The 16547-nt window shown below is 55.3% G+C and overlaps 1 protein-coding gene across 1 annotated transcript in view; it reads left to right on the top strand.

Moving 5' to 3' along the window:
• Positions 1-4041: 4041 nt before the first annotated feature.
• LOC123354015 (syntaxin-binding protein 2-like) overlaps positions 4042-16547 on the top strand; it is a 45020-nt gene continuing 32514 nt past the window's right edge. Inside the window, exon 1 of the mRNA XM_044995612.1 lies at positions 4042-4146. Within this exon, the coding sequence (XP_044851547.1) occupies positions 4110-4146 (37 nt within the window). The 5' untranslated portion in view covers positions 4042-4109. The remainder of the gene's footprint in view (positions 4147-16547) is intronic.

The raw sequence follows: 16547 nt of genomic DNA, 5'->3' as shown, positions 1-16547 counted from the left end.
AGTGGGACTGAGACATACAGTCCGTGCCAGGGCCGCCCAGAGGGGGGGGGGGCAAGAGGGGCAATTTGCCCCAGGCCCCGAGCCCCACGTGGGCACCCACCAGAGTTTTTCGGGGCCCCTGGAGCGGGGTCCCTCACTCGCTCCGGGGGGCCCGGCAAACTCTTGCGGGGCCGGGCGCAGGAGCTTCTGCCGCTCCCGGTCTTCGCCGGCGGGGGGCCCTTCCGCTCCGGGGCGGAAGGACCCCCCGCTGGCGAATTACCGCCGAAGACGGAGCGGGACCCGCCGCCGACGTGCAGCCCAGTCTTCGGCGGTAATTCGGCGGCGGGGGGCCCTTCCCTTCCGGGACCCGCCGCCGAAGTGCCCCGCAGACCCGCGGCGGGGGCCCCTCTCCGCCGAATTACCGCCGAAGACCGGGCTGCGCTTCGGCGGCGGGTCCCGCTTCGGCGGTAATTCGGTGGCGGGGGGTCCCCGCCGCGGGTCTTCGGGGCACTTCGGCGGCGGGTCCAGGAACGGAAGGGCCCCCCGCCGCCGAAGACCCCGGGCCCCCAGAATCCTCTGGGCGGCCCCGGTCCGTGCTGTGATATCCAGGGCTGATGAAGGCCCTTACTCAGGCAGAGCTCGCTCAGGGCAGCTGGACAGCCAGCCCCATGGGCGCGCCCTGTGCCTGAGGAAGGTGAGCTGCGGACTCTGGCCACCAGGATTGGATGCCTGCAGGGAGATGTGACCAGGAGTTAATGGGGCTGGGAGCGACCTTAGCTCCAGCAGCATCTCCCCTCCTGCTGCCAATGAGCAGCAGCAAGGGGCAAGTCTAAAGACTGTGGATCAAACATAGGCCCTTCAGCCAAAGGAGGAGATCCCTTAGCTGGAAATCAGTAGCAGGTTGTTATCCTTAAATTGTCCACTAGGGGGACACATGCACCAAGCCAGAGCAGCCTTCGGCCAGCCCAGGGTAGGGGTCCATGTAGGATGTGCCCCAACCAGGGCTGGCTCCAGGCACCAGCGAAGGAAGCAGGTGCTTGGGGCAGCCAATGGAAAGGGGCGGCACGTCCAGGCCTTTGGCCACAATTCGTCAGCGGGTCCCTCAGTCCCTCTGTTCCTCTTTGAGCTGCCGCCTAAGTGCCTCCGAAGAGGAAGAGAGGGAGCAAAGGACCCGCCACCGAATTGCTGCCAAAGGATGAAGCAGCATGACTGAGCTGCCGCCGAAGTGCCACCAATCCAGGGCCGGCTCCAGACCCCAGCGCGCCAAGCGCGCGCGTGGGGCAGCATTTTAACAGGAGGGCGGCAGGCGGATCCAGCGGACCTTCCGCAGGCAACGGAGCCGCGGGACGACCGGACCTCCCGCAGGCATGACTGCGGCGGGTGCGCTGGTCCCGCGGCTCGTGTGGACCTCCCTCAGGCATGCCTGTGGAAGCTCCACCGTAGGCGCGGGCCCAGCGGCACATCTGTGGGAGGTCCCGCGGAGGTGCAGCACTGGCGCCCGGCAGCGCGAGCGGCGCAACGCGCCACCCTGCTTGGGGCGGCGGAATTTGTAGAGCCGCCCCTGCACCAATCAGCTTTATCTTTTTTTTGCTTTGCTGCTTGGGGTGACAAAAAAGCTGGAGCTGGCCCTGGCCCCGGCCCCAGCCTCCGTAGAGTTGCCTCAGCTGCTGCCATATAGCTGCCAGCTCCCAGCAGGGGTGAAAGTAACTTACAGGACTTACCGGTACTGCCGGAGTCCTGAGAGGGGCGTGGCCTCATCCAGAAGAGGCGTGGCCTTAAGCAGAAGAGGTGGTGCCTCTCAAGATTTAAAGGCCCTGGGGCACCGGCTGTGGCTGGGAGCCCCAGAGCCTTTAAATCAACCAGGGGCTCCCAGCTGAAGAGGTAGCTGGGAGCCCCCTGGGGCTCAGGGGCAAATTAAAGGGCCCCGGGTTCTGGCCGCCACGGGGAACCCCAAGCTTTGCCGAGCTGGGGCCGGGATTTAAAGGGCCCAGAGCTCCTGCCGCTGCGGGGAGCCCCGAGCCCTTTAAATCCTGGCTCCAGCCCGGCCACCAGAGCCGCGGCCAGGATTCAAAGGGCTCTGGGCTGCCCGCAGTGGCGGGGAGCCCCGAGCCCTTTAAATCCGGCTTCAGCCAGCCGCTGGAGCCACGGGCGGGATTCAAAGGGCTCTGGGCTGCCCACAGCGGCGGGGAGCTCTGAGCCCTTTAAATCCCCGCCGCGGAAGCTGGTGTGGTCCGGCACGGCGTGCTGGCTCTTGCCGGTACGCCATACCGGACTGTACTGGCTTACTTTCACCTCTGGCTCCCAGCAACCGTGATGCCCTGCAAGGCACTGGGCAGTGCATTGCTAGTGCCCGTTGCAGCTGTTCACCAGGCATTGGAGAGGGAGGGAAGGGTGAGGATGAGCCCCCCACCAGGGGAAGGGCTGGGGTGGCTGGAGGGGCCTGGCTGGCGAAGTTCTGTTCGAAATGATTGACGGTTTAATGCTCCTGGGATTTTCTCAGATTAGAAATGATGGCCCAGGCGCCTGGAGCCTCGTTACAGGAGGTCGCACCCAGGGTGTCGTTCTGTAGGCCAGGCCATGCACCCACCGGGCCCTGAACCCCCACTCCAGAAATCACAGCACCAGGAAAGGCTGATGGGAGTGGATGTGACCAGAATCCACAGAGCTCTGATCAGAGAGAGGGGAGCAAGGGCCCTGGCTTGGAGGCTGGAGTTGGAGGGTGAGCAGCCTGGGGGTAGGGAGCTAGTTGGAGTTGGGGATGAGGGGCCTGGCGGTGGCAGTGGGGGTTGGCTGGAAAGTGCGGGGGGGGGAAGAGACCTGGGTAGGGTCTGCTGGTTAGAGTTGTGGGGGTGAGGGGCCCAGGAAGGGGGCAAGGGGCCCAACGAGGGTGTGAGGGGAGGCTGGCTGGAGGTGGGGGGCCAGAGGCCCAGCTGAGGGAGTGGGGAAGCTGGCTGGAGGTGGGGGGCAAATCGCCTGGCAGGGGGAGGGGAGGCTGGGTGGAGGTGCGGGGCAAGGGGGCTAGCTGAAGGGAGAAGACTGGTTGGAGTGGGGTGAGGGGCCTGGCTAAGGGGGAGCTGGGTGGAAGTGGCAGGCAAGGGGCCTGGTTGAGGGGGGCTGGGTGGAGGTGGGGGATGAGGAGCCTGGCTGATGGGGGGAGGCTGGATGGAGGTGGGCAAGGGGCCTGACTGGGGGCGGGGGGAGGGGATGGGTGGAGGTTGGGGCGTGAGGAGCCTGGCTGATGGGGGGAGGCTGGATGGAGGTGGGCAAGGGGCCTGATGGGTGGGGGCTGGGTGGAGGGCAAGGGACACTGCTGTGCTGAAGGGGAGGACACTGATTGGAGGGGGGGGGGGCTGACCGGAGTGGGCTGAGGCCCCACTACCCCAACCCAGTCCTCGCTTTAACCCTGCCCAAGGCCACCTCCCGCCTGATCAGGTGGGGGTTCAGTGGGGACCTGCATGGCCCTGTCGTCAGGGGCCTGCCCACTGGTTCCCAGGCCCAGCCCTCACAGCACCAGGAGTGCAGGGGGGCTGCAGCATTCAACCACCCCCAGCCTCACAGACACCGACCTGCCAGCACCCCAGGTGCTTTATACTAAAATCAGTCACTGAGGGGACTGGGCCCCTCCATAAGTGACACTGGGGGGGGGCAGGCCCATCCACCAGTGTCACTTGGGGGGCTGGGCTCCTCCATCAGTGACACTGCAGGGAGGCGGGGCCCCTCCATAAGTAACACTGGGGGGGGCAGGCCCATCCACCAGTGTCACTTGGGGGACTGGGCTCCTCCACCAGTGTCACGGGGGGGGGGGGGGGGCGGGGCTCCTCCATCAGTGACACTAGGGGCCATCGCCCAGCATCACAGACACGCCCCAGAGCACGGCAGGGAGAGGCGAGGCCGCGCACAAGGGCAGGAGCGGCGCAGGCGCGGAACCCAGGAGTCCTGACTCCAGCCCCGCCCCGCGCACAGCTGAGTCCCGCTTCCCCCCACAGGGCCCTAGGGGGCGTGGCCACGGGCTCGGTGGGAGGGGCTCAGAGGGGCGTGACGCTGCACTCGGTGGGCGGGGCGAGCTCCTTGGCCCCGCCTCGCGCTCAGACCCGGAAGCGGCAGCGGTCCCGGGGCAGCAGGAGGCGGAGATGGCCCCGTCCGGGCTGAAGGCGGTGGTGGGCGAGAGTGAGTGCGGGGCCGGGGGGTCCGAGTGGTCGGATGTGGGTCCGGGCCCAGTTGGGGGGTCTGGCCCGGTCGGATGTGGGTCCAGGGGGGGCAGGGCCCAGTTGGGGGGTCTGGCCCGGTCGGATGTGGGTCCAGGGGGGGCAGGGCCCAGTTGGGGGGTCTGGCCCGGTCGGATGTGGGTCCAGGGGGGGCAGGGCCCAGTTGGGGGGGTCTGGCCCGGTCGGATGTGGGTCCGGGGGGGGCAGGGCCCAGTTGGGAGCCCTGGGTCCTGGGGGGGCGGGGCGCTCCTGGGGGTGTCGCGCCCTCGGGGTATTGGGAGTCATTCGGAGCAGAGAGCCCCCCCCCCGCCTGCCTGTCCCACAGCAGAAGGGGAAGGAGGGTGTCTGCCCCACCCCCAAGGGCCGCCCCCTCCCATAGGAGCTGCACCTTGGGCGTGGGGGGCAGCGGCTGTTTCTGTCGGGGTGACTCCGGCCCTCGCATCTCCCTGGCACCCCGGCTGCATCTCTGCCCCGCCACCCAGCCTGGCTGCTCAGCCTCTGACTGAGGGAAGGGGGGGGCAGGACTCCCTAGTGACCGATGCTGCCTGATGCCCTGTGTGTGTGAGGGCCCCAGGGCCGTTTGTGTTCCCCCCCACCACTTCTGCACCCCAAAGGATGATCAGGGAGTCCCCCAATGACACCCTGCCAAGTACTGGGTGAAAGCCACCCCAGCGCAAAGCTGACTTGCCCCAGATCCTTGAGCAGTGCCCAGGCTTTGCGTCCTTGCTCCTGGAGGGACACTTCCTGGTTTAGAGCTCACTTTAAGTCAGCTTCTTAAACTCTCTGGCCTGTCCCAGGTCAGGTCAAGCTGCTGAGCTGGAGGGGTCTCAACAACAGCTAGTCAGGATCCAGGGACTGAAATCTGCTTCAGTGCACTGTTGGGTTCTTATTGTCCAGGCCTCTGTCTCTTAGATTGATGGCTGGCCCCCATTGCTGTGGTATCTGGGCATCTCACACTCTTTAGTGTATTAGCCTCACCATCCCCCGGCTATTATCTCCTTTGTGCAGAGGGGCAATTGAGGCACAGAGAGACTCAGCATCTTGCCCAGGCTCACACAGGGAGTCTGTGGCAGAGCAGGGAATTGAATCCATGGTGTCTCAGATCCAGAGCTTGCACCCTCAAATCCTCACCGCTGGGCCATCCTTCTTCTCTTGCAGCTGCCTCAATCCTGTCTGCTCTGTGTGGATGTTAAATGTCCTGCTGTGCTTTGTGAGGTTTTGTCCTGGTGTGCTGTGTGGAGGTCGTTGTGCTGAGCCCCAGAAGTGGCTGCAGCTTACATAGTTCATAAAGAAATATAGCTACGTTTATAATTATTATTAAAGTCTCAGTCACACCAGGCCAAGAGGCAAGAGATTAGGCAAGCGAGCCGTAGAGCTCTGAGTTTTGGATTGCTCAAGGACGCACACAGGCAGCCACTAAACTCTGTGCCAATTTCCCCATCACTGAAGGGGAGATGACAATTACCCTTTCAGGTGGTGGTGGAGATTTAATCCCCTGCTGCTTCAGTCTGTAGCGTTTTCCACCTGCAGGACACTTTACAAGTGCTGGTTGTTGTTGCTTTCACCACCAGTTTCCAGTGCCTGTCCATGATGGATCAGCCAGGTGTGGTTTCCCATCGATGTAACAGGAAGGATAAGGATCTGTCCTCCTTATGTCATCTCCTTATGCTCCCCTGCAAACTGTGTCCTGCTTGGGTTTGGACTGGGGAAGCTCCCCAGGGCTCAAGACACAGGTAGAGGGAGACATCTGGTGCTTTTTTCAGGTTTTGACCCTGTTTAAAGCACCACGTGGAGGGAAAGAGGAGACACTGGCAAGAAGTTAAAGGCTAGCACTGATCCCATAGTCCATCATACAACAGATGCCTGGACAACTCATTTGTTCATCTGACACCTCTGTGAGGGAGGTGGATAGAGATTAGAGCTAGGCTGGGCAGGCTAGGCAGAGAAACCACCGGGTGACGTTAGGATTTGTGTGATATTGGACACTGTGTGAGGCAGAGACTGTCTCTCTTGTTCTGTGTGTCCAGCATCTAGCACAGTGGGAGCCTGAGCCAGCTCTGGGGCTCCTGGGCTGGGTGCTGCTGCAATGCATATAGTAGGTATATCAGGCAAGGGAGCTCTTCCGGAGCTGAGTCTGACATAGCTGTGCAGGCCTCTTTCCAAAGGCTCTCCACTGCGGTCGCCTTGTCTTTCCTCTGTAAAGATCCAGTAAGATCAGTGCCTGATGCTCCAGTTAAACAGCCATCTGGGGAATGCTTGAAGGCAGAACATTGCTGTCTTGCGTGTTTTATCACCGGCATCAAATCCAGCGGCCTCTCCTTGCTTCTCAGTAGAGACGGAATAGCTGAGCAGCTGAGATTATGGGCCCTACATTGATGTAGAGAGGTGTCATGTCACTAAGGCCTTGTCTGTGTTTGGGATTCAGTTCAGCAGCCAGGAGCCGGTGTAGTGGTCCTGGTATAAATCCCACAAATGAGGAGGAAAGCTGTAATTTGGACTGCTTGAGATGCAGGTATAGCACAGTTTGCTCCCATGCAAGTTTTCTTGGCTATTTTTGTCTATTACACCTTTTTCCCTTCACCAGCTGTCTTGTCTCCTTAGACTGTCAGCTCTCTGGAGCAGGGACTGGCTGCTCCTCTGTCTGCACAGGGCCTAGCACAACACCAGTTCTTGGTTGGTCCTCAGGCACTACAGTACCTATGATCCCTAGCTCTCATCTAGTGCTTTTCATGAGTAGAGTGCAAAGCGGTTTGCAGAGGAGGTCAGTATCATTATTTGCCTGTTACTGATGGGGAAACTGAGGCACAGAAAGGGGACGTGACCTGCCTAGGGTCACCCAGCAGGCTAGTGACAGAGACAGGAATAGAACCTGTGTCTCCTGAGTCCCATTCTGTGCTTTCTCCCCTTGACCACACAGCCTACACTTGGTCTTTGCACCCGTTGCTAGTCACCACTGGCTGAATCCCAAGGATAAACCAGGCCTAAAATTTGATCTTCCCAAAATATCGCACAGAGCATTTACTGAAACCCCCCCGCCACCAGTTGAAATAAGCAAAGAGTAAATGATGGAATGCCATGTGGGCTTCAACTGTAAGGTCTCCGTAATGTTGATCTTGTGCAGTGTAACAATTAAGCATGGTGCAATTTGCTTTTTGTTTGTAACCAGTTAAGGAGAAATGGGTCGCGCTTTGTTTTAGGAATCCATTTTGAAAGGGTTATAAATAAGATATTTGAATGAATGGGTAACCAGTTCTACTAGAGTCTACTAGATGGGTAACAGCTTTCACTGGGGCGCTTAGCCATCTGATGACACATGCTACTCATGTCTAACGTGCTTATAACTTCTGTTAACCTGTTGTACATAGAACCTTAAAATCCAGGCTACCTGAAAGGGGATTATTTGCAGTTAGCTGTTATGTCCTCCTTGGTTTTGCTCTAACTACTTTACTGTAGAAGAAAGAAGGGCTTAGTCAGAAGCATTAACATTAAGTATATCAGTGACTTTGGCTGCTAAGAGAGGCAGAATTCAGCTGGAGAAAAATGAGTAAGCAGCAGACAAAGTAATCCACATAGCTTAGGTTCCTGAATAACAAGAATGGGCTGTAACTTTACATTCTCTCTGTTGGGGAAGGCTTGGCAGTTCTTGGAGAGCAGGGGGAAAATCTTTTGTTTTTTCAGTTGTCTGTTCCCTTTTGGAAAATTTTATAACGTCCAAACACTGCTGTGTTTGCTTGCAGCAGCTGTTATCAGAACCAGATTGCAAAGGGAAGGAGGGGAATGGAGGGAGAGTTTGGAGAGATTGTTCCATCCAGTCCTGTGATTGGGTTCGACATAGCCTGGCCTGCCCTTCAGTAGTATGGGGTTGTGATGCAGAGTGTGATCGGCACTTCCAGGCCTAGGATTGGCTGACTGTGCTGTCACACTAGGCTCATCCTTTCCCGCTGCAGAGAAGAGCAGCAGGGATGGGAGATGGTTTGGGGTGAACTTAAACATGGCTCGAGACTGCAGAACTGGAAGTGCTCAGCCTGGCAAGGAGATGAGTTAGAGGAATCTGGAGGGAGATGGGTTCGCAAAACCAAATCCCCATCCAGGGCAGGGTCAGGTGTGTGGCCTGTTTCCATTCCATGGCACTGAGATCACAGTATATCAAAGGCATCAGTGCTGTCCCATCCCTACTGACGTACCAGATCCACCTTGTTATGCTGAGAATAAAGGAGCAACGAATGGCAGGTGGCTACAGAACCAATGAAAATGGTGCTCCTGTGGCTAGCAAGCAGCAAGCCTGTGGGATTCCTAGCAGCGCTAGAGCCTGGAGTGGGGAGCCCGGGCTGGGTATCTGCACAGGGAAGAACATTTGTAGCCAGACGCTGACAGAGGATGATGTGACTTCACTTAACAGGATGTGAGCAGACCGGTGCCGGAGTTCCCCTCGTCCGCACAGTGAAGCATTGCACACTTGGCCAGGCGCAGCACAGCCTGATGCACTTGCCACTGCTGGAGCTGGGAGACCCCAGGGGCTTGGGTTCTGTTGCGGGCTGGAAGGTTCGAGGATTGGCACGAGTCAGATGCCAGGCTAGCACTAGACTGACTGAATAAAGCAGCCTTTGAGTTCAGTACAAGGCAGCCTCAGGGAGAGGAGAGAGTGATCCAGCACAGCTCAAACCTCGCTGCAATAGGGAAGTACTAATGCCTTTGTCCGAGGCACGGATGAGGCCCCATCTGGAGCATTGTGTCCAGTTCCAGTCGTCTGTGTTCCAGGCAGACAAATTCCAGCTGGAGCAGGTGCAGAGAAGGGCTACTAGGACGCTCAAAGGAGTAGAGGAGACTGAAGGAGCCTGGCTTGTTTAGCTTAGCACAGTGCAGGCAGAGGGGGATCCCTCTCAAAATACACTAGGGGGGGATGGATGCCAGGGACGGGCAGAGCTAGTGAAGCTGATGGACCATGTTGGCCCAAGAACTAATGGGGATAAACTGGCCAGGAGTAAACCGGCTGAGCTTCCACCAGGCCCTGGAGAGGCCAGGCTGCAGCCTGCTCCATCTAACATGGAGGGCAGCCCATTTCTCCGGCTATCTGGTGGCAGCAGCACAACCCCAGCTTCACTAGGTGCCACAACCCCCCAGCAACTAGACGCCATGGCCCCACGGCACACTGCTGCCTTTCTGCAGGGTGGCAGGCAGAGATACCTGAACTCCCCTCAGCCCAGACTGTAGCACTGTAATCACCGCATGCTAGTCCCAGGCTGCCTTTCCCTGGAGCTGTTGGAGCTGGAGACAGAGCCTGACCGGCAGCATCTGAGCTTAGATCAAATCCTGCGTCGTGACACAATACAAACAGACCAGACCCGGCTCCGCCAAGCCCTGAGCCTGGGTGGAAAGAGCTCTCCAGACTCTCACTCAGTTCCCCTTCTCCTCTTTGAGAGCCACTGTGAGCAAACTCAGCAGAACCCCGGAGAGTTCCCCCTTTGCGAATTACACAGGAACATCAGAGAGGCAGGAGCCACCTGGCTCCATGAGTCCAGTCCCAGCTATTGCAGGCTGCCCTATCATACAGTCCTCTTCAGAAACTGATCATGCTCCATCTCCAAGCTAGCTAGGTTCTCTCTCCCCATTGCACCTATTGGGAGTCTGTTCAAGCCATCAAAACCTTAAAAAATGGGAAAGCTCCTGGCAAGGATAACTTGAATGCAGAATTGTTCAAGGTAAATCCTAAATTAGCAGCATCTCTCCTGGCCTCTCTATTTACATCCGTCTGGGAAAGGGAAAAAGTGCCAGATGAGTGGACCAATGGGATTATAGTGGAGATACCAAAGAAAGGAATCATAGAAGATTAGGGTTGGAAGGGATCTCAGGAGGTCATCTAGTCCAACCCCCTGCTCAAAGCAGGACCAACCCCAACTAAATCATCCCAGACAGGGCTTTGTCAAGCCAGGTCTTAAAAACCTCTAAGGATGGAGATTCCACCACCTCCCTAGGTAACCCATTCCAGTGCTTCACCACCCTCCTAGTGAAATAGTCTTTCCTAATATCCAACCTAGACCTCCGCCACTGCAACTTGAGACCATTGCTCCTTGTTCTGTCATCTGCCATCACTGAGAACAGCCGAGCTCCATCCTCTTTGGAACCCCCCTTCAGGTAGTTGAAGGCTGCTATCAAATCCCCCCTCACTCTTTTCTTCTGCAGACTAAATAACCGCAGTTCCCTCAGCCTCTCCTCATAAGTCATGTGCCCCAGCCCCCTAATCATTTTTGTTGCCCTCCACTGGATTCTCTCTAATTTGTCCACATCCCTTCTGTAGTGGGGGGACCAAAACTGGACATAATACTCCAGGTGTGGCTTCAACCAGCATATGTACCTCTCCCCCCGAGCCTCGTGTCATCTGCGAACTTGCTGAGGGTGCAATTCATCCCATCATCCAGATAATTAATAAAGATGTTGAACAAAACCGGCCCCAGGACTGACCCCTGGGGCACGCCGCTTGATACTGGCTGCCAACTAGACATTGAGCCGTTGATCACTACCTGTTGAGCCCAACAGTCTAGCCAGCTTTCTATCCAGCTTATAGTCAATCCAATCCATACTTCTTTAAATTGCTGGCAAGAATACAGTGGGCGACCATACAAAAAGCTTAGCTAAAGTCAAGATATATCACATCTAACGCTTTCCCCATATCCACAGAGCCAGTTATCTCATCATACGCTCAGTGATTTGTAATAACTGTCATGGTATCACACTTTTATCTGTGCCAAGCAAAGTATTGTATAAGATCATAGTTCAGTGTATATCAGAGGCAGTTGATCGTGTTCTCAGAAAAGAGCAAGCTGGTTTTCGGAAAGGGCGTGGATGTACAGACCAGATCTTCACTGTATGAAACATAATAGAACAGTGCCTAGAATGGCAACAGCAACTCTACATCAATTTCATAGACTTTAAAAAGACATTTGATAGCATTCCCAGGACCAGCCTGTGATGGGTTCGGTCACAGAGATCCCTTTGGGACTGTCACCTGATGTGCTGAAATTACCTTTGAGCCTGTTTTCCCTGTTAGCTTGGGAGTCCAGAACCCTGCCTTGTTGAGCCAGACACGCTAGCCTGCTGCAACACAGACCCAGGTCTGGGCCACACCCCCAAAGCTGAAGATTTTAACTAAAAACAGCTCAGCAGGTTACCTGTCTCCAGCACCCAGACACCCAGCTCCCAGTGGGATCCAGACCCCCAAATAAATCCATTTTACTCTGTATAAAGCATGTACGGGGTAAATTTGTAAATTGTTCGCCCTCTGTAACACTGATAGAGAGATGCACAGCTATTTGCTCCCCCAGGTATTAATCACTTACTCTGGGTTTATTAATAAACAAAAGTGATTTTATTAAGTATAAGAAGTAGGATTTAAGTGGTTTCAATAACAACAGCCAGAACTAAGTAAGTCATAAAGCAAAATAAAATAAAACAAAACACACAACTCTAAGCCTAATACATTAAGAAACTGAATACAGGTCATATCTCACCCTCAAAGATGTTCCAATAAGCTGCTTTCCCAGACTAGACTCCTTCCTAGTCTGGGCCCAGTCCTTTCCCCTGGTACAGTCTTTGTTAGATCCAGCAGACATTTCAGGTGGTAAGCAGGGATTTTTCTCATGACTGGCACCCCCTTTGTCCTGCTCCACCCCCTTTTTATAACTTTGGCACAAGCCAGGAATCTTTTGTCTGTGCTTGTCCCCAGCCCCGCCTCATCATTGGAAAAGTACAAGGATTAAGATGGATTCCGGTATCATGTGAGATGGTCACATGTCACTGTAAGACCCCCTAGTTTCCATTCTTCCTGGGTTGGCCCACGAGTACACAGGAAGGTTTTCTGGTAAATAAACCATTTACAATCAATTGTCCCAGTCAATGGGAGCCATCAAGATTCTAAACCACCATTAATGGCCCACACTTTGCATAATTACAATAGGACCTCAGAGTTTTACTTCATATTTTTAGCTTCAGATACAAGAATGATACATGCATACAAATAGGAGCAATATATTCAGTAGGTTATAACCTTTGATACCTTAGAGACCTTTTGCATAAACCATGTTCCAGTTACATCATATTCACGTTCATAAGCATATTTCCATAACACATGGAGTGCTGCGTCACACAGCCTATTGCGCATTCTGCGGGCATATGGAATTCCTTTCTGTATAATTGTCATCAAAAACTTCTATTTCAACTTTACATGCAGTGTTGATCACAACGACCTCAGTTTTGAAGTCAAAACAGGAGTATGTCAGGGGTGTGTCATTGCCATCGACTGGGTAATGCGATGTACAACAGAAGATGTGCCAAGAGGCATTAAATGGACTCTCGTCTCATCCCTTGAAGACCTGGACTTCACAGATGATGTTGCTCTCCTATAACATACCCAACACCATATACAAGAAAAAACAACTCTACTCAACACGTTCAGCCAGCAAATTGGACTGAAAATCAGTCGCAATAGGACAGATATCCTGACCTTTAATATTGCCTCACCATCACCAGTATGGATAGAGGATTATATTCTCACCAGTCATAGAAGCATTCACGTACTTGGGCAGCACCATCAGCCAGGATGGTGGAACAAGCCAAGACATATGGAACAAAATCAGTAAAGCCAGGAACACCTTCAGGAGCTTAAATACAGTCTGGAAATCGTCAAAATACAACACCAACACCAACCTCAAGATTTATCAGAGCTGCGTACTTTCAACACTACTTTATAGTGCAAAATCATAGAATGTCAGAGTTGGAAGGGACCTCAGGAGGTCATCTAGTCCACCCCCCTACTCAAAATGCTGGGGAATGAGAAAGTATGACATGTCCAAACTGTGTTCATTCCATACAACCTGCCTCAGAAAAATCCTCTGTATCTTTTGTCCCAGAACAATCTCATACCAAGATCTGGTGACACAGAGCAGCCAAGAGGATCTGAGCACCATCACTGCCAGGAGGTGTTGGAGATGGATCGGTCATGTGCTTCGGATGGAAACTGATTCCATCACCAGAGTAGCAATAAGATGGACACCTGAAGGCAAGCGAAAACGAGGCCGCCCGAAAACAACATGCAAAGCGCTGTGGAAGCTGAGCTGAAAAACCTGGGGCACAGCTGGGGAACCATTGAAAGACTTGCCAGAAACAGACAGGAGTCTGAAGGAGCTTGGTCACTGCCCTAAATGCCAGAGGCATAATAGGAACATGATGATGATGATGATGACATGCTACCAGCGTGATGCTGTGGCAGGAGGCCAGTGCTGTGTGTGCAGAGGCAGCACATTGCAGAGCAAGAGTGGGCAAGTTCTTTCTTTCTGTCTGCAGCTAGCCTTGGTGTGGGCACTCTGGGAATGCCACAGGCAGTTTTCTGGGACCCAGGTGCAAGGGGGCTCTTGGCAAACTGCCAGAGGAGAGCTAACCAAATGACACTGATGGAATTTCCTCGGGGGCTGGTCCCACACTGGGGAACTGCCTGCCACGTGAACTAGGGACTATCCCAAACCTCCCTGCCTTGTGCTCCAAGTGCCAGGCACCGTCCTCCGATTGGTGGTCTCCAATATAAACACAGAGCAGAACCCTACCAAAACAAATCCCTCCTTGGTACACCCAGTTCTCTCCTGGGGAGGGAGGGAGAGAACGAACCACACGTGACAGTTGTTAGTTGCAGCTCATGCAGGTGCTGTGGTGATGAGGGTGGGATAAGAGCCTGAATAGAACAAAGGCGCGTGAGGTGGAGCTGGCCTGTGGTATCACTAAGGGCTGATGCCGATGGCTGTTCACCGGCTCGCTCCCCAGGACAGAGCTGGGGAGATCATTATGTACGTTGCAGTCAGAATGAGAGCTGAGAAGGGTCTGCTCAGAGGACAAAGGGAGCTGCGCTCCAGCAGCCGGCAGAGAGCTGTTAGATTGGGCTAGTTACTGGAGGTGGAAATTGTTCAATTATACCTGTTGTGGCACAGGTGGGAGGGGATTGCAGTGCCCGCCAGTCCCTTGTGCACAACATTCTGAGCTGCTAGTGAGCGAGGGAGAAACAAGAGACAGTTCTGGGTCTCACTCCGCCAAGCTGCCTAGTGTTTCGGATGGGTACCTTTGTAAACTCCCGTTCCCCTGGCCCTGCTTTGATGGGATAGCGTCATTAGTGGGAGGGTGAGGCCCAGAGACAGTGCCCTAGAGGGAAGCCCAGCCCCACTGCTGCCCTGGAAGAGGGAGGGTGCTAGGATTTATGTGGAAGCCTGGCAGATCAGCGGCTGATACGTTTGAAGATCCAGTCTCCTGCTCCACAGCTGCTGGGAGGCAGAGGGAATGTTCAGAGGGCTCTGCTGCATCTGTCCTCCCCTGGAAACAGCCCTGGGTGCAGGGGTGTGAAACTGACCGGGTCTGTGATGGTCTCCCTGATTCCCACAGGCTGCCTAATAGCAGCGGTGAAACTGGAATCCACCTACAATGTAGCAAAGCCCTGAGCAGCTGTTAAGAGCTGTCTCTGCAGACTCAGGAAGATGGCACTGCCTCAGGATCAGTGTTTGGGATGGGACATCTTTATCACTGTGAAAGCACAACATGCAAGGCTACAGAAATTCATGGTTCAGGTCCCAGGTTTTCTAGGGAAAGTGTCCCCTCCCCTGCTGGAGGAACAGGGGTTTCAGGCTCTGCCTTAGACATTGATCAGGCCCTGGCTGTGATAATAGAGACCAGTATCATTATCCCTATTTTACAGATGGGGGAAACTGAGGCACAGAGAGGGGTTGCACAAGGTCACCCACCAGGCCAACAGAGGAGCTGGACTAGAACCTGGATCTCCCAAGTCCCAGTCAGGCGCTGTATACACTAGGTCACGCTGTACTGGCAATTTCCTGAACATGTCCCGCTGGAGAGGGTGCTAGTATAGGTTGGCCACTGACATTTCACCACAGTGCTGCACAGACCTGCCCTGAGCAGGAGAAATGCAGCTGCTGGCTACACTCGTATACTCCCGCTATCAGTGCTGCCATTAGGATGCCTTCAGATCAGCAGGGTAGGCAGAGCCTGCATCACGCAGCTCACAGGGGCCCTGTGACCTAATGCTCCCGTCCCATCTCCAGTGCAATAGTGCCTTGGCAAGGCTGGTGTGGGGGGATGCTTACAGAAGGGCAGCAGTTCAGGGAGGCTGATAGCTCCAGGGAGGAGGGGTGCAGAATGTTGCAGTTAGTTCAGCAAGTCTCTCACGTAAACAGCACTTGGATTTAGAAATGATGTGCCAGCTGCATGCCAAGCCAGCTGCCTGTGCTCCTTTAACGTGCCTTCGGGAGTGGAGCAAAGCTATTGAGATCAGAGAACAGCTGCTCTCCTGAGTGCTGCCAAGGGACCTAAGCCTTGGCTTCCCTTCCCGCAGAGCCTGGCCAGCCTGGTGATTAAGGCTGGAGCTGAGAGAACGGTGCTCTGGAGTTCGAGCAGCAGGCTGTTGTTTTTCCCTGATTATTGATGTGGCCGCTAAGGACGATGTGGGCACGTCGCCTGCCTGCTCGCTTGGTGCAGGGGACCCTCTTGCACACACTGCTCGGTTGATTTCCCAGAAGGCCCCATGAAGGGACGAAGGTGGCTGCTTTAGAGATGATGAAGGTGCAATTCGAACTCGAGCCCCTGACCAGGACAGGGGCAAGTTGTTCCTCCCATTAGAGCTGCTCACTGGAGCCAGCCTGTGCTAGCACGAGGAGACGCTGTCCTATGATAACTCTGCCTGCGTTAATTGTTGGGTCCATCCTGTATTCCAGCTGAGTGGTGCTCAGAACATCTGGGTTCTATTTCTGGCTTTGCCACCAACCTGCCCTGTGACCCTGGGCAAGTCCCTTCCTTGCTTTGCACCTTAGTTTCCTCTCCTGCCCTTTGGCTGTTGGGACTGTGATCTCTTTGGGGTGGCACTGTCTCATTGTGTGTAGGTAGGGCACCTAGTGCAGCTGGACCCTCCATCTGAAGTGGGGGCTTCCGTAAAACTACTAATAGCTGCCTGGTAGGAGACTCTCTGTAGTGATCCTGCCCATGCTGTGAGGGCAGAGGGGTTCCCGTGCAGAACAACCCGGGTCAGATATGATAACCAGGATTCCCCCGTCATGAGCTGCGTGATGCTGCTTCGCTCCTGACACATGTCGTCGTTTGTAAAGGCCACAGTTTAGCAGAAGAGTCCCTGGCAGGTGCCATGGGGCCAGCACATCGTTGCTCCCTAGGCACGTGTGCAGGGCTTGGTCCCATAACCGACGCGCAGGTCTCATTTCCATCTCGGCCTCGGGCAGCGACAGCCCGTGTGTTTGATCCCAGAGCGATGGGGGCCATGTAGGCACCTAAGAGAGAGCTGGGACTAGAACAGAACCCAGGAGTCCG

The sequence above is a fragment of the Mauremys mutica genome, chromosome 20, assembly GCF_020497125.1.
Source record: "Mauremys mutica isolate MM-2020 ecotype Southern chromosome 20, ASM2049712v1, whole genome shotgun sequence".
Taxonomy (NCBI): Eukaryota; Metazoa; Chordata; order Testudines; family Geoemydidae; genus Mauremys; species Mauremys mutica.
Note: the sequence above shows the minus strand (reverse complement) of the source record. Positions and strands in the feature narration are given on the sequence as shown.